This window comes from Citrus clementina, unplaced genomic scaffold (genome assembly GCF_000493195.1).
Source record: "Citrus clementina cultivar Clemenules unplaced genomic scaffold, Citrus_clementina_v1.0 scaffold_2, whole genome shotgun sequence".
NCBI lineage: Eukaryota > Viridiplantae > Streptophyta > Magnoliopsida > Sapindales > Rutaceae > Citrus > Citrus x clementina.
In genome coordinates this window covers 9,678,277-9,699,283 of record NW_006262688.1, presented here as the reverse complement: position 1 = coordinate 9,699,283, position 21,007 = coordinate 9,678,277, and the positions used below count along the sequence as shown (strand labels likewise).

Sequence of the window (21,007 nt, the reverse complement as noted above, 5' to 3'; positions counted from 1 at the left end):
TAATACAAAATACTTACGTCACCTCACTAAATATTTATAAGCGGGGTTGCATAATGAAAAATTTTCAACCACAGTAGTTTTATTTTATTCAGCTTTTCATGAGCAATTCTTTTAGTAAAATAGTAAGAGTCCTGTAGTTTCAAGAAGTTAAAAAAAAAAAAAAAGGCCTTGAAGAGAGGCTTTCCAAGTTTCGACCATTTAATTCCCGTATCTTATAAATTTCGATAGGTTTGAAACACGGATCCACCTATGTTGCAACAGTTGCAACGTACCACACTTTTTATCTTCAATGTAAACTACCGTTGGATATAAATTAAATGAATCGAAAGGTTGAAATTAGATGGTTGATAAATGAGGTATACACCGGGAACCGTTGATACCGGTTGCTCAAAATTCATCCGATTAAACCAATTATGTTTTATGTATGAAAAATAGAAATTAGGTTTTGATGGATTGTGGTTGAGAATCAATCTGGAGACAACTAAATCGAACAAAATTTGTCGCAATTTCTTGGGGAAAAATTTTCAATTATTCACGTATGTTTGCATCTTGGGCTGGGGCTATAAGGCATATCAATTAAATGATGAATTTGTTTGTGCAGTAGGTGTAATTGATTTCATTTGACAAATACTGTGGAGGCATTCAAGGGTTCTGTTCTTGGCATTCTCCTCTTGAGTTTAGTTCAGAAACACAAACATAACAATCCCTCTCAAACAGACTCCTCAAGAATGAAAAATAATAATACAAGCCTCACACATCTCCAAGCTATTAAGTATATTCTAGCTGCAAAATTCTGCAAAGTACAAATTTAGTTACATATTCAGCAGCAAAATCCATCCTACTTTAGTTCATAGATCTCATTGGGTAAAATTTCAGCCAGTTCAGCAAGTTCAAATTACACGGTGTCGTACTACCCTGCAGCATACATGTTTGGATCTCGATTTGGTGGAAAAGCATATCCATTGCCACTATAGCCCAGACCTCCATAGTGTGCTCCATTCCAGTGGTTAATGTGATCTCCTCTCCACTGTTTGTTCCCAGGATTGTGACCCCAAGAAAGACGGACTGTTTGCTTGCCTATAGCGGTCCCTTGTAACTTCTGCAATGCAACCTCAACATCCTTTCTGTTTGCAAATTGCACAAACCCACATCCTTTACCAACATGTATTTTAACAGAGAGAATCTCACCAAAATGAGAAAAAAACTCTCTAAGATCCTTATCACTGATATTAGAATCAAGTGCCCCAACAAATATAGTCGCATTATTGGACTCGCCATAAGATCCTTAGACCCTAGCACCATTTGACGCAGGTCCACCAGCCAATACAAGAGCTTGTGAAGAATATTGTTGTTGATATCCAGAAGCCTTTTTGGGGCCTACTTGAACAATGCACACCATTCATTTCGATCATGGCCCTTGACCTCTCATTTTCATCACCAAATCTAACAAAACCGTAACCTTTAGTATGGCCAGTATTCGAGTCGATGATAACTTTGGCTCCTTTTACAGATGGTTACTCACTAGAAAAGGTCTCCTGCAATATGCTATCAGTTACATCTGAAACTTGACGATAGCTATTTCTATGGGAAATTAATCACAAATTCTGGGGTGGAAAACAATTCAATGATCGGATTTTCTGGGGGTTGAAAAGATTTTGATGATCTCAAATTCTAGGGTGTGAAAATTTTTTCAACGATGGCCTCCCAAAACAAAGTCAAAATCAGTATATACATGGACCCTTATTTAACATATTTTTGTACACTTTCTTTATTTAATAACTTTTTTTATGATTTCTTTCAATAACGGGCCATAGACCTTTACCTACTTTCTAATTTCAACCGTTAGATTCATTTAGTTTACATCCAACGGTAATATAGAATAAAGACAAAAAGTGTGGTATGTTGCAACAGTTGCAACATAGGTGGATCCTTGAAACACTATAGAAAACACTTTTAATTAACCTCCCCCAACCAACACACACCACCCAAAAAAACATCGACTTTCAAACTACTGTAGTGTATTGCACAGGAACTTCTACAGTTACCACCTCTTAAGATTTCTCAGGGTTTATGAGATTTCCCATTAGCAAGGAGGGGCAATTCTAGAACTAATGAGTATGTGGCTCAAGCTTATCAACTCAACCAGATATTTCAATTACTCATGGATGCAAATCTAGAACAGTTGCTGCAAGTGCAGAGGCAATGCTTCTGAGCTGAAAGCTACAGGGGACCAATGGACTAACAATATAAAGGCTAAAATATTCTTCCTTGGTCTCCAAGCTGCGCAGAGAGGCACAAGCAGTGGATTTATACGTAAAGGAGTTCTGACAGTGTAAGTTTCACCTTTGATCTGTTTATATCGATCAATCATAGAAGAAAAATTCCAGGTCCAGAAGTGTAATATTGCCGTCCAAGTACTAGGACAATCTTATGGGAAACAGTTTTTCCATTAAAGGTCGCATTTGATCTACTATTTCTGCAAGAGAAACAACCAGCCTAAACTTTATACTAATACTGGAACACTAAACCTTACCTGTAGGCTGTACGAGGGTGTAATGTACAATGAAGAATGATCAGAGAAATGTCTGAAACCAAGATAAGGTGGGAGTAAGAATAAATAAACTTCCTATATTTAGTCAAAATTTTAACCAATTACAGCCCTGCTTTTAATTGCCCAACTAAATATATTAACTAGCCTTATAAGTGAAGACTACAACAAAGGGGGTAAGCAAATGATAACAATAACTTCAAGCCTTTCACAGTTCCAGGCCTCAATTCTTTTTAAATTTCTCAGCTGCTTCAATTTTTTTCTTCCGCTGCTTGAGGAGGTCAACATGAGCTTTCTTTCGTTCTTGGCCTTTCTGAAAAACAGTTGAAAATTTGAAAGCATTAATACATCACAAACTGACATTTGTAAACTTTCTAAAGTAGTGGGAAACAAAATTTGGGAGGGAAAATACTCAAATAGTACTGACAAACACAAAGCACACTAGTCATTCCCACAGAAATACGGCTGATGCAAGATACTACTAAAATTCTTAAGGCACCGTGAGAATAGAAAAACTGACAATACTCCTCACATAAAATGCGATGTTTTGGTTCAACTACCAAAACTCTGCAGCTGGGCAAAAGCAGCAGAATTCTGAAAGTAGAATACTTCAGAAAATATTAAGTGACAAAGGGAAAGAAACGCTATTTACTTAATAAGTAACCCAAGGCCACCGAAACAGAGGTCTAGGAAGTAATAATAAAAACACCAGTTCACACCATTGAAACACATACAACTTTAGGTGATTGCTAATCTATATTCTACTTGTAAGTAGGAAAACAAGATAGAGAAGGAAAGCAACCGGAAGGAATCAGCAAAATTACCTTCATAGCTTCATAAAGCCCCCTCTTTTTGCGTGACATCAGAAGTTTTGACATATCTTCTGTAGAAATTTGTTGCACATCTGGGAGAGGCTCCTCCCCAGTTTCCATATCCTCACCAGATTTTTGCTTAGTAGCATCTGACACAGATGAAGAATACTTGAAGCCGTCAAGTTCCATCTTCAGTTCATCATGATACTGCTTCTCAAGAGTCATCATCTGTGTCAATTTAGAATTTGATAAAATCAGCAATGCAGTTATCTCAATCCAAAAGTAGAGAAAACCAATTGACAGCAATGTCTTGTGGAGAAAAGAATATTCTACACTAAAATGATACTCAGTACACGCACTTTCTGCTTTCTCTCAGCAGCTTCAATAGCTTCTGCTCGACTGATATAACCTTCAGCCAACAAATTTTGTGGATCATCCAGATCTTCTTTTCCCATACCAGGCATTGGAAGGATTTCATTTTTGGCAGCAGACTTCAACCTTTTAATGGTTTCTGCATAGTCAGGTACATAACCTTCTTCCTCATTATCAACAAAAGGTGATAGGTGTGGGGGAGGAACACTGTCAACAGTGAAACAAAGATCAAACGTTAATGAAAAAGAACAAAGAACATCAACTAGGAATTGAAACAATCGTAGTGGCGATAGGTAAAGAAACTATGAGTCTAGTGACCTCCAAGAAAATAACATATATCTACAATATGAATGGATATACAAATCATAGTTGAGTGGTGAATTTAATGAGAGGAATAGATCTCAAAATCGATCTTAAAGATTACCTTCCCACCATATATGCATCTGTTGGCAATATAATCCTTGTATTTACACAATCATAAACCCATTGGGGTTGGACATATTCTCTTGACAGGTATACATGACCCTGAGTCGGCCTGTCAACAATCTGCAGCAAATAAAAGAAGTCAATGAGTGTATTATCCCCCAAAAAGTCTCAAAAATATACAATTTGAATTTGATGGCCAACCTGATGAGTAATACTCTGATCAGTTTCACTAAAAGGAGCTCCTTCTCCCTCCCAAGAAACAGTACCACCAAAAGCAGGAATAACAAAAAGCATCGACTCTCTTGGAACCTGAAAATAGGGGAAGGTTAGTTATCCCATATCGCAGTAAAGCCTAAACTTTTACATTACTTAAAAAGATGATGTTACTAATGGTGAAGAGGTGACAAGAATAAACTCTTCAATGTCAACTAGTTCCAAAATACGAATCCGTAAGATTAATGTGGTCTCATATTTAATGGCTGCCAAACATGACTGCAAGTGTCTAAAGTTGATAGTCTAAAACTTTTTGTCTCACTCCATTTCCTTCTCTTTTTCTTTTCTGTTTTCCATGACTGAAAACTTTTACAGAAAACTCTTATAGATGGTAATATAAAAATGTAAAAAATGGCGAACAAGCCGTCCACAGAAAGGTTAAACGAGCAGATCTACACAGCTCCAAATTATTAAAAAAACTCAAAAAAAAGAGCAATGAAGTACTGAGTCAGCAAATTCAATAACTGTGTAATACCATAAGTAAGACGTTACTAATTGTGTTTCACAATAATGGCACATACCAACTAGTCAATTAAGAACATACACCCGCAACCAATTTTATTTTCCCCTATTACATCATGCAATAACAAACATTCCACATTCTTAATAACAAATGGAGAAGAGGGAACCAGAAATTAAAAAAAAAAAAAAAGAGCAGGAACTTTATCACAAGGTTCATGATCACCCGATTATGGTACCTATCAAAGATAATCCAGAAAAGAGAACTTTTTTCTCAGTCATTAGACAACAACATTTTGCCATGCTACACTTGCCACAAACATTTTTTTTTTAAACTATGTCATGCACTAACAAAGATTCCACATTCTTAATAACAAATGTAGAAGAGGGAACCAGAAATCCAAACAAAAAAAAGCAGGAACTTTATTGCAAGGTTGATGATCACCCCATTACGGTACCTAGCAAAGATATTCCAGAAAAGAGAGCTTTTTCTCTCAGTCATTAGACAACAACATTTTGCAATGCCTTCACTTGCCACAAACATTTTGTTTTTTTAACTATGTCATGCAATAACAAATAGTTGATAGCCGGAGCGTAGAAAAGTTGAAGAAGGAACCAGTGGCAAATAAAAAGAAACATTAACACAAGTTAACGACTACCTACTACAGTCATTCATAGGTAAGTCGGTTCAAATTAGATTTTTGTTCTGCATGTTTTTTGAATCAATAAACAACTAACTGTAGTTGCATTTTACTTAAAAATCACAGTAACTTCAATGGAAGTGTCAGAAAATGCAAGACTCTATAATTAAAAAACCCCTCAAGATATGACCAGTAGACTAGCAACCATCTCCCACGTATTATATCATTTTCAAATAACAAGTACACAATGACTCAGAGGCTGACACGTCTTTATCAATAGTTCATCCAGTTAACCAGCCTTAGTTCTTTTTATGCTGTGTTTTGATATCCTCTTCAAAGGACTGTATGCTCTCTCTTTCACCGTTTTATTCTCTTTTCCTTATGCAATATTTATTAACCACACCGTCAAAAGAAAATCCAACTAAAAAAAAAAAAATGATAACTGCTGCATTATGAAGCAAGACACACCACGATGCAATGGTCAGTGAACTATTAATCTCACCTCACGACTCAAGAAGAATCTCATATTCTTGAAGAGATTCTTGCACTCTTTTGTATCTTCATCCTCTTCATTTTCATCAGCAGCATCTTTAACGAGTTGCATCAGTGCACCAGGTTCATTGGAAGGAAGTTGATGCTGAAGTTGGGCTAGTCTGAGGTCAGATTCTTCTTCCTGTGTTGCCTCAACTTTCTCAGAGGGTCTAGAGTTAGCATCAAAGTATCTTGCAAGTGCATAAAGTTCTGCAGAATTCAGGAAACCCTTAATTATATTGGCTTTCACTGAAAGGCAAAAAATGTGGAGCACAAAGATTGTGGAAAAAATAAACAAACAAATTGCATGAACCATTTAAAAGTTCGGTACAAGTGTAGGTAACCCCCTCCCCCACCCGAGAAGAGAAAGAGAGAAGAAGAAGGAGGAGGAGGAGGAGAAGCATACCTGCTGCTGAAGCTTCCAATTGAGGATCAAGAATGGGGGGATACTTCACATTGATCGAATGATACAGTTTAAAATTCACAAAGGCAAGGAGAGTCTGTACCCAAACCACAATCATTAAAAAGTTAAAGTTGAAGTAAATAAATAAAATATGGAGTTAAAGACCAAATTCAGTGAATGATAATGTTTCGATGATCTTTGACAAATAAAAAACAACAATATCAAGGGGGAAAATCCAAAATGAACTATTTAAGAAATTTTAGCTCAAGAAAGTAAGTGCCGATATCACCATTCAAATAATAATAGATATTCATTCGTACTTCCTCATTTTTACCCTTCAATACTTGTCTAGAGAAAACTCTTACAACTTTACTAAATGATCAACCTTCTATTCATCTAAGTTCAGAGTGCCCACCAAATTCAGAAGCAAGCCATGAAGAGCATATAACTAAACTTGAAAAGTCTTTATTCATTTAAAGCCTTTTTTAAAAAAATATATAGATATACTCATTTGCACCCTTGTGTTGAAAGAAAATGACAATAAGAAAGAGTGACACTCAAAATCTAGCAGGAATGACCTCATAGAATTCCAAAAATGATAGTAAGACATCGTAGACTACGTCATCATCAGGCAAAACTTGCTGCATCCCGTGAGGTGTTAGCCATGTAATCTTTTGACCCTCAACCTCAGCCTGTATACATGCACGGACAGAAGCATGTTTGTGTAAACAACAAAGGTAGGTACCTCAATGCTACAAAGCAAGGCTATTGTAAACATGATGTGGTAATACCTGGTAATATACCCCTTTTACAGATATGAAAACCTTTCGCAACTTATGAGTTCGAGAAATGTAAGCTTGCCATTCATGACTCAATCTAGTCAAACAACAGATATTAGCGTCAATATATAAGGCGATGAGATATTAAACATAAACAAAGAATCATTAATCAAACATATCAGATTTTCTGAACACCAAACAAGCTCTACAGGTTCCTACACCCCTATTTCCTCTTAAATATGACAAATATGAGATACTAACTTTCTACAATTATGGACACGCTTCACTTCAATTTTCAGCCTGTCACTGGCAGGTAATGCAGCAAAAAGGTGCACCAATGTGAGAGGATCATCCAAATCTCTGAGTGCATCAATAAAGTGTGGATATCTACAATCACAATCACAAAAAATAAAACAAATAAAATAAAATAAAGAGGTCAGGGACTTGTAATGGCAGTGATCTAAGAGTTGTAATTTTTACAAGGAAAACAACCCCAAGTAAAATAGCCAACCTTTCCTGAACAAGTCTGTCTAGTTTAATTTCAGGTTGGCGGTTTTTCAGAATATCAGCGAGTTCCTTATTCCTCTTTGCCTTGGCTTTAATTATCTTCTTTCTGTAGGCACTCTTTGCTCTCAGATCCTCAAGTATTGGGTCATGTCGTATGAATGAAACATCCTTCAAGTGATAATATGTCTGGTGATTTCCTCTAAACTTCTTCTTGGGCTCCCGGGGAAATACACCTTTGTAAATGCATAATTTCCTAAAATTTCAAGCCAACAAAACAATAAGCATAGCATATCTTCTTCAGCAAGGTCAGAATTGACATTGCCTATTCCATTAACTCAAATACCAAAGCTCTAATTTCACGCTTTCAGCACAGCAAAAAAAAAAATAATAAATAAATAAGAGAAAATAAAACTGGTTGATGCCTTTTGGAAGTTCCTGCTCATATGATTTACCTAAGAAATGTTCACACTATGTGTTTGAACAAATTAAAATTAAATACACTAATACAGCAACCGCTCTGTTTCCATCAATATTTAGCTAAAATCCTCAAAGTCTACATAAGTAAACAAACATTAATTATATTTCTTCAGTAAGTTGATTTTCTGATTTCCAATAATAATAATAATAATAATAATAAAAAAGATACAGCAAGCTCACATATAAACATACTAAAGGTGAAGTAAGAGGTGCGGACCTGAAAAGCTTTGTATTGACTTGAAGTTGCTTTAAGGCTTGTGACCTGGTGATATATTTAGCAGCGTTTCCTTCTTTCTTCTTTCCCTATAAACATTAAAAAAAAATTCGAAAGAAAATCAACGGAAGCGCAATAGAAAATTCCAGAGACTGAGCATTTAAAAATTATTGTTTTAGACAATACTCCGTCGTTTTAGACAACTTACGGCGGGTCTATAGTGCTTCGGCATGGTTGCGGAGAAGCTTAGTATAGGTCACGTTAGGACTGAAAATGGAGGCCAAGCTGACAACGCGCTAGGGTTTTAGCTAAAACCCGTCTGGGGTTTATATGGATCCCGTTAATATCAGATCCGGGTTAAATAAAAGGAGTCACACGTGGCTACTTTTGTTTTGCCAACTATTTGTTTTTCTTTTTCTTTGATTTTTATTTGTATTTGCCTAATGTGGTTTGTTTGGTAATTTCGGCCAATTTGGTGTGATTAATGTATCTCATTTCTTTTGACGAGGCTTGTAAAATTATAGTATTATACTTCATTGATATTTACCACGTGCCTCGATAACATGAACACTATATACATATGCTTTATGAGAACATAAATTTGTAAATTTTAACTATCTTGAAAAAATAAATTAAATAAGAAACATAAAATTCACTTAATATATTTTTATGAGGAGTATAATTATTTGAATACATTAAACAACTCAATAAATTCATTATTAAAAAATATTTTTTATTATTAAAATATTCCTCAAGTAAATTATAATTTTAAACAATAAAATACGATTTAGGTACTTTTCTTAAACCCTAAATTGAATTATTTATTTCAATTAATTTGATTGTATTACACATAAAAGTGATACTTCTTGGTTTTATGAAGGAGCAAATTAATGTTGGGTAGAATTTTAATGACAAAGTATGTGTTTTCCTTTAAACAAATTTTATTACTATTTTTTCTTAAGGTGTTCTTCGAACTTGTTTCAGCGTTTGGATATAAATTAAATGACGAACAAAATGAGAAAGTAGAGAATATCAAAGCTGAACATTTCGATTTTTTTTTTTTTTATTTTAGGCATTTAAATTCTTTTCCAGTGCCAACTCTGCGGCTTTCTTAACTTGCCGGTGAATGGAATGCAATGGAACCATAAGCCACTCATGGTGTCATCCCAGCATTCGACACTGGCTCTGTATCATCACCAATTTCCCATTTCCAGTAATTCAAATTCCAGTTGAGGGTGTTGAGATGGCCGCTGACGTAGCACTAGCTACAATTGTTTTCTTTTGACCAGAAGCTTTATCATTCGCGCCGCATGCAGTGTCATTCTGGTTGAAGGCCTCGAGATGGCCGATGAAGTAGCACTGCCGGCTACTACCTTCAACACAGACCTACCACCCTGCAATGTCATTCTGGTTTAAGGCGAAGGATCACTGGCTTCATCATCATCATTCACCACAGAAATAGCACTCGTAGCCACATTAGTTTTCCTTATATCAGAAGCAACATTTTCTAACATATACTTGAGCAGATATTATAATCTGTCTGTCTTTTCACTTTTTCGTCTATAGTAATCAGACAATTTGCCTCATCTCTCTGCCCTGATCCTACCACAGAGATCTTGAATAGCCTTATCAAGTTTCAATGAGCTGAGAATTTCAATCACATCTTCATAGATTCCTTTCACCACCCCATAGCTTCTACTGAAGAATTCATATCCATTGACGAAACCATGAACCCTCATGTGCAACCCCATAGAGCAAGCGAAGATCCATTGACATCTTCTTAGATAAATCCATTGCACTGCCTTTCCTGCAAGCAAGCAAACAAACAGACCAGCAAACAGAGAAGGGAATTCTTTTAAATTACCTGGCTTGAAGATTTTTACAAATACGGTCCCAAAGATTCATGAGTCCTCTACAATGGATGTAGTTGGTAGAAACTTGTCCATAATTCTTGTCTTGTATTATCTAATACACTGATAGCGTTAGCAATTTCAAACTTTCCTGGCTCCATAAATCTGTCAAACCAGATGTTTCTGATAACTGCATTTCCTTCTCCATACGCTCTTGTAAACAAACAAGCACTTCTGCTGGCTCATAGTAGATAATACAAGACAAGAAGAACCAAGGAGAAAGCCAACACCACTGTTTATAAACATATAAACCCTAAATCTAATTTAATTAACACAAATAAGATCCTTATATGTACATGACTTCTCCTATCCGGGCATGCAGATAAAGTGAAATAACATGCATGCATACAGAAGTCGATGTTTGTGTAAATGTTTTCTTATACAAGTTTACAACATTTGCACTGGGAACATTAAACTCCAATATGTTCACAGGTGCCAACAATACACAAAACTGCTTGCAAGAAAGAACTGCAAGTTAGAAACTAGCCTTGAAAAGGGAAAAAAAAAATCATTGCAATTTTGTTAATCATTCATTCTATTGGGTAATATAAAGTTCTTGTTTAGCAATAAAGTAACGCCCAATGAGATTTCCTGGTTCCACGATAAATTGCTCTTGAAATGTTCCCATTCTTTTACTAGAAACATCAATCGAAAGATCTTTAAAATTTGGCAAGCCTTCGACTTGTACACCATCTCCACATATAAGGAATTGATTTCCGATCATAAAAGATCCCGAAGCACGAATTGCAATTCCATCTTCACCATGGGCACGACAATGAAGTTTTTCCACAACATGTATTAATTTTTCAGGAGGCCAATCTCCAGCTAATGTCCTTCGAATATTTGTCAAAGTCGCAAAAATATCATTTGGACCAACAAAATGCTTCCCGGAGAATCTTGAAAAGGAAAAAAAAAAATTATCTCAGCAAAAATAATGATCTATTCAAACCAAGGCATCAAAAAATCGCCATACTTATTCAATTTAGTAGTTACCGGTGATAAAAGTCATGATGTTTTGTCCTTGAGTTTATTATGATGTTTTGTCAGTGACTTTAGGTAAAGAATCACATTTAATGAAATCATTGAACAACAAATATGGTATACATTACCTCAAAGTTGATCCTTCGTTATATAAAATTTTTAAATGTTGCCAAAGTTCATCTGGTCCATCAAATAGCAAGTAATAGTGTATTGCAAGCATCTGATCACTCAAAAACAGAAATGTTAGTAATTGAATATATAAATGACTAGCATCAACTACTAATGTTGGTTCAGGCTCTTAGTAATTTAAGTGTTTCACTGAATTATTCAACTTAAAATAGCAGTACAGGAGAAGCTTAAATTCAATGCGATCATACATCATTTTTATGCTAGAAATGAAATTCAATGAGATCATACATCTTTATGCTAGACGAAGCAGTTTTCAAATATGCTCAAGAAATTGTAATATAGTATTTTCTACAAATGGCTCACAATTGGGCCCAAGTACTTAGATCACCGCCAGGTGATTTTATATTTACCCTTGTCCAAGCAAAAGGGGTGATTCCAGCTTATGTAACATGACGAGAGATTTTACATACCAGCTTATGTAACAGGACATAAGCTGAACTCAATATAAGAGTAATGATGCGACAAACTCTTTTAAAAACTGATGTGGCATAATTCAATTAGTTGGATTAAATACCTCTTGACCTACATGATTTGCCAACATTTTCATCTAACCAATGAATTTTTGCCACATGAGATTGTACAAGATTTTGTAACTCTATCATCACTCAAATATAAATATAGTGTCCTCGTAATCACCTTGTGCCATTCTTGTACCCTTTCCCCAAAGAGTACTATAATGGCACACACTCTACTGGTGGGCTAATGTCCTCAACCGACCTGATCATCCCAATCCTCACTAAAAACAGACAGATCTAATATCTTTATTGAATAAGCCTTTCAAGTAGTTTTGGCTTCTCACTCAGGAGATATGAACTAAGAGCAAAGCAAGCTCCTACTGATGGACATTTACTATACTCGACTTCTTGTCTTGTCCATTCGATATGATTAAGCTACTTATAATTACCCATTTAAGTACTCTTATAGAAGATGTAATAATAGGGCTACAGGTATAATATATGCACACATATATGCATGATGCTAGGTACTCACATCTGCCAAATCCTTCATCCTTTGCATTGGATCAAATACACTTCGGACAAAAGCTGCTAAGTCCACTTTTGCATGCTCATACTTTGTAATAAATGGGTGTGAAAGAAGCTGCAGTGAAACAGTACCACTTGAAGGACATAAAGTACGAAATGTCAAAGTTTCAAGATCTTTCAATCAACAACAAAATACACACAGAGATTAACAACTATATTCTTTCTGTCATCAGAATTTGACAAATTCAGTGCATATTTCCATATTTATACAGAAATCTACATAGAATTATGAAAGGATGAAAATGAACTATAAAATAAAAGAAATTTTTAAGCAACAATTAAAAGATCAAAGATATTTGCTTTAACTTACCTAAAATATTTACCACACTTCAGGTGATCAATGTTTAATTAACACTCAAGCGGCCGAGCCCAAATTGATCAAAGACCAAGACAATTTCAGATTTTACACTAGAACCAAATGTCCATAAAAATAAGTAGATTTATTTATAATTTTTTTTTAATAAAGATTCATATTTTTTCCCCTAAAATTGATTCATAATGATATTCACATAGTTTACAAAATGAATTAAATTAAAATGTCAAACCCTACTAAAATTCCTTGTCAATTTCTCCAGCATTAAATCTCATGTAGATCGATGAGATATTATGTTACAAATGTTCGCACTTGGCCAACCTACTGGAACACATACATCAATACTACTGCACATGAGATATGACCGTACAAGTTGGTTAAATCCCAAATCCACTTAGTCTAAAACTATTATGAATAGATGGACAATGAAGAAACTTTTTGCCTTGTACACTACAACATCCATGGAAGGTTCAAAATGGCACAAAAAGGTTTTAAGTTGTATTTGTGTTGTTGATAACTCGTCAGTCTTTTACCTGATCTGCTGTGGGCCTAGCCTCTGCATCCTTCTTGAGGCAATCATCAACAAATGAACAAAATTCTGGTGAAAAGTTCTGTCTTGATGGTGATGGTGATGGATCCTCCAAGATCTTCGGTAAAAACCATTCGGCAATACAAATTAAAAAAATGGTAAATCAGTTAAATATTATTTTGCTTATCATTAAAACAACATAGAAATTGAAAACAATCACCTGCAACATCAAATTGACTGGTCCTTCATTAGCTGCATAAGGAAATTCTCCTGTGCCACACTCAAAAAGAGCAAGACCAATGCTCCAAATATCAGCAGGATAAGAGTAGCTCTCATTTCGAATTCTTTCAGGTGACATGTATGTAACAGTTCCGACAAAAGTAGCACACTAGTATATGACATTTGAGACAAGTTAGCAACAATTCGAACATATTAAAGGCGATATTATGTCATAGATTATAACTCGAAAGTAGATACCAATAATTCCACTTATCATGCATTACAAATAGAGACATTCCATAAAAAATCAAAGCACAAATAATTTCTATAACTAACCATTGCTATTGAATTCTCCAGGCCAGCACTTATACCAAAATCTGTAATTTTCGGCCGCCCTTTGAGATTTACAAGAAGATTTGCTGGCTTAATGTCTCTATGAACTAAATGTCTGACTCCATGTAAGTAACTTAATCCCTTGAAGAATCACATAAACCAACAATGTGAACTTAGTAGGAAGATGTGCAACATAATAAGAGAAAACTTTTAAGCTTCTATCATATATGAAACAAAATAGAGAGACAAGAATGTCCTTACCTGTAGAAGCTTTTTAAACATTGATGAAAGAATTGGTTCTGGTATACTTTTTTGCATTCGTAAGATATCCGCCAAAGATCCACCATCCATGTACTCCAAAGCTATGCTTATTTGCCCCGAGTCTGGCATATAAAATGCACCATGGAACTCCACAAGACCCTCGTTACAAGGAGCCTCGCACAATGTCCTTATCTCAGTAAGAAGCTGATTTCTTTTCTCCTATAAAAAATTGGAATATTTGTGGAAGTTTATTTACTAACTAGATGAAACATTTTATTATGCATTATGTCTACAAGGCAACTCATTTTTCAAATCAATGAAATCAAGTTGGCCCTGTGTGGTGTTTGCACCCATCAACAACACCCAAATCAACTCATCATCCCAGGTATATATAGGTCATGAGTACACAATTCAAGGTTCTTAACTTTCCGAAGAAGACGAATCTTCCTGAACGATCAGAAGCAGACCGGCAATCATCATGTTAACAAACAAAGTCAACAAATACTTTCTCTTTAAGCAAAAATCATGGCCTGAGCACCAAAAGATATGATTCAATGGACTAAATGATGATTCGAACTATCCACTTCTTTTTTTTCAAAATAAAGAAAAAGGAAAATCCCTAACTAATGGTAATTTATATTCTATACTATACAAACTTTTCCTGAATAACATGATATATATAAGCCAATGATTTAGCTTCCATTTGAAAAGTAATAGCATATACAAAGTGAAAAGCCAAATCCTCCCATCAAAACACAAAAAGGAATATAATAAGTTAGAAAACGTGCACACCTTTTCAAAAATATTAATCTTCTTCAAGGCAATAATTCTATGAGTAGGAATGTGGACAGCTCTCTGAACAACGCTGCTTGCTCCACTACCTATGGCTCCAAAAATCCTCATCTCATGAGAAGCACATCGATAAGTTTTTTCGCTGTGATCCGATTCATCAGCAAGCCAAGATGTGCATTTTTGCAATCCGAGCTCATTAAAGTTGTACACTCCATATGATCTACTTAATAAATTAACAGTTCCACCATCTGACAGCTACATATAACCAATAGCATATCATGTGAAAAACTCAACTTGTATACCCATCTCCTTCATTCAAAAGGGAAACTCACCATATACGAATCCGAAGGGTCAAGAGTTGATCCAGCAGAAAAACCTTTTTCAGCATCAAACAATGGTGCAAGCTTCTTTTTTAATTCCTCCAGCCCGGCCATGATAATTTACTACAATATGAATTATAACTATTATTGATCTCTCTCTCTGAATTCACCGGAAAAAATTCAATATCCCTTAGAATTTGAGAACAAAATAGTGCTTTCACAAACAAAGAGATCCAAATTTCCATTTTACTGCTTTCACTAGTATTATCTTTTACATCCTACGAGATTAAATGGTTACTGGTAACCATTTGCATAACAAATGTTGCAAAATGAACCTATGCTGAACAATATTAAGCTGCATCTATGATTATTCTTACTATTATTACTGTCTATGAATTTGAATAGTAAGTTTTTATAAGGATTTAAATCAAGAAAATCTCTAATCTTCAACAAACCATCTTTGATTTCCTCAAGAAAATTTTGATTGTAAGGTACGATCAATCTAAATCTAATTTGAATAATATTCATTACAGAAATGATAAACTAGGGGGAACCAAAACCCAGATGCAGATCAAGGAAGCAAAACCAAACAAAACCAAAAGCAAAAAGCATGAATTACAAACTGTAAAATAATTTGAATCTAAGAATTGATTACAAACGAAGAATTTGATGAATTCAAATGAGTACTTACAGGTGAACTTTTTCGCTGTTGATTTTTTGAACGAAAAGTTAGGAAAACAGTTTCTTCAGTTCGTTAACTTATCATTTACATACAAACCGGTCAAATCCGGTTCACCAAGCGGTTCTTTTACTGGACCTATCAAGCCGGCCCATCAGTCCCTTATTTAGCGGTAAGCATGAATTGGGCCGATATGGTACATGATCCAACAAGTGAACATTTTTAATTCCAAATTTTCCAAAAGACAAATATACCCTTCATGCGAATTAGTTACCGCCAAAAAGAAATTTGAGTTGCCCTACCCGCTCAAAGCCAATATCCGGGCGCCAAAATTGGAAGCAACAAAAACATTTTAATACTGCGAAAAACAAAATTTTTCCAATTTTTCTCCCTAAACCCTGAATCTTCAATGGCGACCCCAAAATCAGAATCTTTCTTCCTAAATGTCAGATCAAGAGAGCTCAACGGTTTCAAAGGTTTCCCCATCTCTGGATTGAATAAATTAATTTAACGTGTGATTGATTACATCTTTCTTTGAATTTATTATTTAATATTTTTTTCAGCTCGGAAAAGACCGTATTTTGGTGACGTGGTAACGGATTTCACGGAAATCGGAGCCGTGGCCGTCGAACACCATGGCGAGGAGACGCCGCCATTGGCCGTTTCATTTTGCAAGGTTTTTGTTTATTGTCATTGTTGTTGTTATCATAATTTGTATTTTATTTTTTGTGTTTTTTTTTACTTAAGATTAAGAATCGATGCCTGCAAACAAATGCACTGATTTAATGAGAGAGGAAAAACCCCTAATTTTGCAGACAAGTAAAAACTCCCATATATTTGCCGTGTCGGACGAGGATGGTTATGTGAGCTTGTTTGATTCACGTAGAAAGCTTCCTTCTTTTGCATGTCACCAGGAGAATGCAGGTCTTAGTTCTTGTTTATGAAATGCCTGCTTCGGAGTTTTTCTTTGTGGATGGATATTCTTTTTAGTTTCAATTATGCTGAAATTTATAGAATTTTTCGCAGAGAAAGCCAGAATAAGTGACTGGGTTGCACATCAAAATGCTATTTTTGATTTGTGCTGGATCAAGGTAACTACGTTGGTTCTATGAAATTATATTGAATTTTTTGTTATTGCCTAGCATCAATCTAACATGTGCAAGGTTTTGACTGAGACGTGAAATTTGCCAAACTTTTCGCAGGAGGATACCAACATTTTAACAGCTTCAGGGGATCAAACTGTAAGTAAGGGGATGAACTTTGCTAAACAAACTAGCTTAAATTCAGTTACAGGTCTGGTTCCATTGATCTAAGTTTGGTCTATAAAACTTAATAAGTTGCTAGAATTAATACCAATTGATTAAATTGTAAGATGCAACTGCTTTCTCAATTGGCAACTGAAACAATGAGTATGAACAAGACTTAATCCTTTAGTTCAACACGATGAAGGTTGACTGTACATTCCTTACACTTTCCTTTGTCCATTTGTTCATTTTGCAGATAAAGATATGGGATGCAGAGAAAAAGAAATGTACTGGAGCATTGATGGGGCACACAGGGAGTATAAAATCATTGTGTTCTCATCCAACAAATTCTGGTAGATATTTTCATTCTTTTTACCATCTGGTATCTAACTAAAGTTCTTTCCATTTCTTTAATTATAAATGTAATTGTTCAACAGATATTCTTGTTTCTGGTTCAAGAGATGGGTCCTTTGCTATATGGGACTTGAGATGCAAGTCCAGTCCCAAAAGTAATTGTGCAGAATCTTTTGTATTGTAAGTTGTTGCATCTCTGCTTTCCTAAACAAGCATATGATGTTTATGATCTAAACAAACCATTTTATACATGAATTAAATGGTTGGTAATAACTTGCACTCAGTTGAACAATCTTATTGTTTCCTTGTCCAGCTCATCTGCTGTAGTCAAAGGAGCTCATCTTTTGTCTCAATCAAAAAGAGTTAGCCGCAGGAAGGTTTGTTTTCTGCTCAAATAATTCTTAATCTAATTTATTCTACTCTTTGCTAATAAATCAGTTCTTTCAGGCTGCTTCCATGAGCATTACATCAGTTCTTTATCTGAAAGATGAAGTGTCCATTGCTACCGCTAGTGCAGTGAACAGGTATCTATAAGATGTTGCAACTCTCCCCAAAATCGGTTTTGAATTCCTGAAGAGTTAATGTTAAAATTGCTTTTCTCTTGACATTGTTTTCATTTCAGCATTGTAAAGTTCTGGGATACCAGGAATCTTAAGGCTCAAATTACTCAGGCTTGCCCTCATGCAGAGTCATCATCCGCAAAGGTTAGTCGGCCCTTGCATAATAGAATGCTGAAACATTACTTGTTATTGTTTGGAATAAAGTTGCATATTCTCAAATTAGATGACTAAAACTTAATCTTTATGGAGCAATTGAGCATTGCTGTCCAATCCAGCATGTTTACTCCAACTTTAATCGAGTGTTTGATCCTTCTAATTAGTTATGGGAACACTAAAATAGCAGATGTGGATGTAAATAGCAGGCTTATTCTGGAACTAGAAGATCATGAATTTAAAGATTTAATTACATTTATTAGTAAAGCAATTCTAGTTATCATTCGGCTTTTTCTGATTTCAGGAAACAAGATTACATGGTATTTCTAGCCTGTCTCAGGATTCTAATGGGGTGTTTCTTACAGCTTCATGCATGGACCATAGGTATGTTGCTGTTGTGATGAGTATTTTTTTCCCTTAAAGCTTTATTAACTTTTATATTTAGTAAAACATACTCAATATTGTAATTTAGTTTTAATGCACAACCCACTGAAATGCTACTTTGTAGTGCATGGTATGTGGTGCCTGTTTCACAATCCTGCCTTGTATAAACAATTTGCATTCACTGAAATTTCAGTAGAAGAAAAAAGTACTGAAATGTTGAAAATTTTAACTCATATGTTGTTTTCATGCTTTCAGAATATACCTGTACAATGTACTTCAGCTTGATAAAGGCCCAATACAACATTTTTCTGGATGTCGAATAGAATCATTCTATGTAAAGGTATGTCTCGTCTAGGACTAATCCTGATTGCTCTATTGTATAAGATTCGTTTTTTACCATTATCTGACTATACTTTTGCCATTGAAGTCGGAAATTTGTCCTAATGCAAGTCATATACTCAGTGGCTCTAGTGATGGAAATGCTTATGTATGGCAGGTAGAGTTTCTACTGAAAATATGAGTTCTTTTTTTTTTCATCTTTTAAGTTTTGCCTTCTTCAATTTGTAATTTGAATATGCAATGTCAAACCAGGTGAATAAACCTCAAGCAGATCCTATCAAGTTGAAAAGCCATGATGGGGAAGTTACAGCAGTAAATTGGTATTTTATTTCATCTGTTTATTGAGTGACATTATTCACTATCCATGTTCTTTTTTACAGATATGTTGATCATCTTTCTTTTCGTTCTGTAGGTGTCCAAATGAGGCTGGGAAGATTGTAACTTCTTCAGATGATTACACAGTAAGATCAACAGCTTACAAATCCAATAAATGCAGCCCAAATACATTTTTAACTCGTGTGTATTTATAAAACATCTCAATTTCTGCAAATTTTTATTTGTTAGGTTCGATTATGGAGCCTTGAAAACAGTCGTTGCTCGAGCATGAGATCTCCATCTTCCGTCCGAAGGAGAGTAATGGCAATTCCAAGTACAGAATGCAGAAAACTTTTTATGAACGGAGAACCAGGATGGTTAGCAAAGGGTTCTGATCGTTCATATAATTCAGACGATGTGCTAAACCAAATTAACTCTTCCGATCCTAAAAATATGCCTATCATTAGAACTCCCGAGGCCCAGAAGAAAAAAATTCCATCTTTTGATACAAAAGAAGCATTTGAAAAAACCCCTGAAGCTTCCCTGAATAGTCCCTCTTCTGTGTTGAACCCTCCTTCCTCAGTGAAACGAAGAACCATCCGTGATTACTTTCTAGTTACTCCGTAAAATATGATCCCCTGGAGAATGGTTTAATTACACTATATGAAGAATATTGTTGTACAAAATATCATTTGTTAGGCCTTGTGCTCTGGAAGGTCTCAGTCCCCTTCGGACTATTCAGAGTAAGCTTTTTACCCTTTGCCTCCTTTACGAAATTACAGTTTGATAATAAACTCGACAGTACCGCAACATACTATTGCTTTTGATTCTGCAGATAGAAATGTAAAGCAGGATACAACCCAATACCAAAAGTTATCAATTTTTTGTAGACTAAGTGATGTGGGCGCACATAATTTTTTGATGTGATGCTATTATAATATCTTCAAAAGTGTTGAGAGGTGATGCAAAGTTTTGGTTGGCAGGAGTGGTGCCCATAAAGATTGGCGGATTTACGGTGGATTAAACCCTAAATGGGTTAAACCATGTCTGCATTTCCTAATTAAGAGGATTTAAAGGAAATAAAAGAAAGATTAATAGTTACTGATTTACTAGCTAATCAAATGCTTTGAAGAGTACTCTATGCGCAGCACAATGCATAGTCAAAACATAAACACGCAAAGCAGCCTTATTATTATTTTTTTATTACGAAATAACTTTCATTTCATCAGTATGGATAACATCACAAATAAGTCCATTAGATACATGTAAGTCAAATGTACATTCAATCCATTATAGCAAACGACAAGCCAAGGTATGGAAAGCAAGCATGTTGATGAATGATGACGAGCATGGACGGAAAATAGCACATTGGGATATTTGCAACCGATATCACCATATGTTACATGAGAGTTCCATCAATAATAATCTTTTTCAATTTTTAATAATACCCTCCACGACAATACATTTATCTTTTGTATATTTTATTGTTTCTTCTGCTGAGGCATAAAGGGAGACCTCTCTGTTTTCTACACCACTTTCCAACAATCCAACCGTTGGATTTATGGCTTCCTAATGATATTTCATTCTCGACACAGTTTATATTTGACTGGTGATATAGTGAGCCACCAAAGGAATTATGTATAAGGG

General features: G+C 35.1%; 3 protein-coding genes across 3 annotated transcripts; 1 reads left to right on the top strand and 2 right to left on the bottom strand.

The window, feature by feature from the left end:
- Positions 1–2,597: 2,597 nt before the first annotated feature.
- Positions 2,598–8,788, bottom strand: LOC18051059 (pescadillo homolog). Its single transcript, XM_006446516.2, has 13 exons — positions 8,651–8,788; positions 8,446–8,531; positions 7,756–8,004; positions 7,506–7,631; positions 7,257–7,341; positions 7,044–7,157; positions 6,469–6,562; positions 6,034–6,272; positions 4,360–4,467; positions 4,157–4,278; positions 3,720–3,939; positions 3,373–3,588; positions 2,598–2,861 (listed from the first exon to the last, which is right to left on the bottom strand). The coding sequence occupies exons 1-13, from the start codon at positions 8,672–8,674 to the stop codon at positions 2,772–2,774; spliced, it is 1,773 nt and encodes a 590-aa protein (XP_006446579.1). The 5' UTR covers positions 8,675–8,788; the 3' UTR covers positions 2,598–2,771.
- A 1,926-nt stretch (positions 8,789–10,714) lies between these two features.
- LOC18051058 (mitogen-activated protein kinase kinase 3) lies at positions 10,715–16,100 on the bottom strand. The gene is made up of 10 exons (XM_006446515.2): positions 16,024–16,100; positions 15,345–15,455; positions 15,013–15,267; positions 14,221–14,439; positions 13,963–14,100; positions 13,628–13,795; positions 13,412–13,525; positions 12,513–12,620; positions 11,462–11,553; positions 10,715–11,248 (listed from the first exon to the last, which is right to left on the bottom strand). The coding sequence occupies exons 2-10, from the start codon at positions 15,444–15,446 to the stop codon at positions 10,888–10,890; spliced, it is 1,557 nt and encodes a 518-aa protein (XP_006446578.1). The 5' UTR covers positions 15,447–15,455; positions 16,024–16,100; the 3' UTR covers positions 10,715–10,887.
- Positions 16,101–16,378: 278 nt separating this feature from the next.
- Positions 16,379–20,262, top strand: LOC18051057 (denticleless protein homolog). The gene is made up of 16 exons (XM_006446514.2): positions 16,379–16,487; positions 16,575–16,687; positions 16,827–16,935; positions 17,038–17,102; positions 17,214–17,252; positions 17,512–17,608; positions 17,693–17,789; positions 17,923–17,986; positions 18,057–18,133; positions 18,232–18,313; positions 18,627–18,706; positions 18,962–19,046; positions 19,134–19,202; positions 19,298–19,365; positions 19,458–19,506; positions 19,610–20,262. The coding sequence occupies exons 1-16, from the start codon at positions 16,421–16,423 to the stop codon at positions 19,985–19,987; spliced, it is 1,539 nt and encodes a 512-aa protein (XP_006446577.1). The 5' UTR covers positions 16,379–16,420; the 3' UTR covers positions 19,988–20,262.
- The last annotated feature ends 745 nt before the right edge of the window (positions 20,263–21,007 follow it).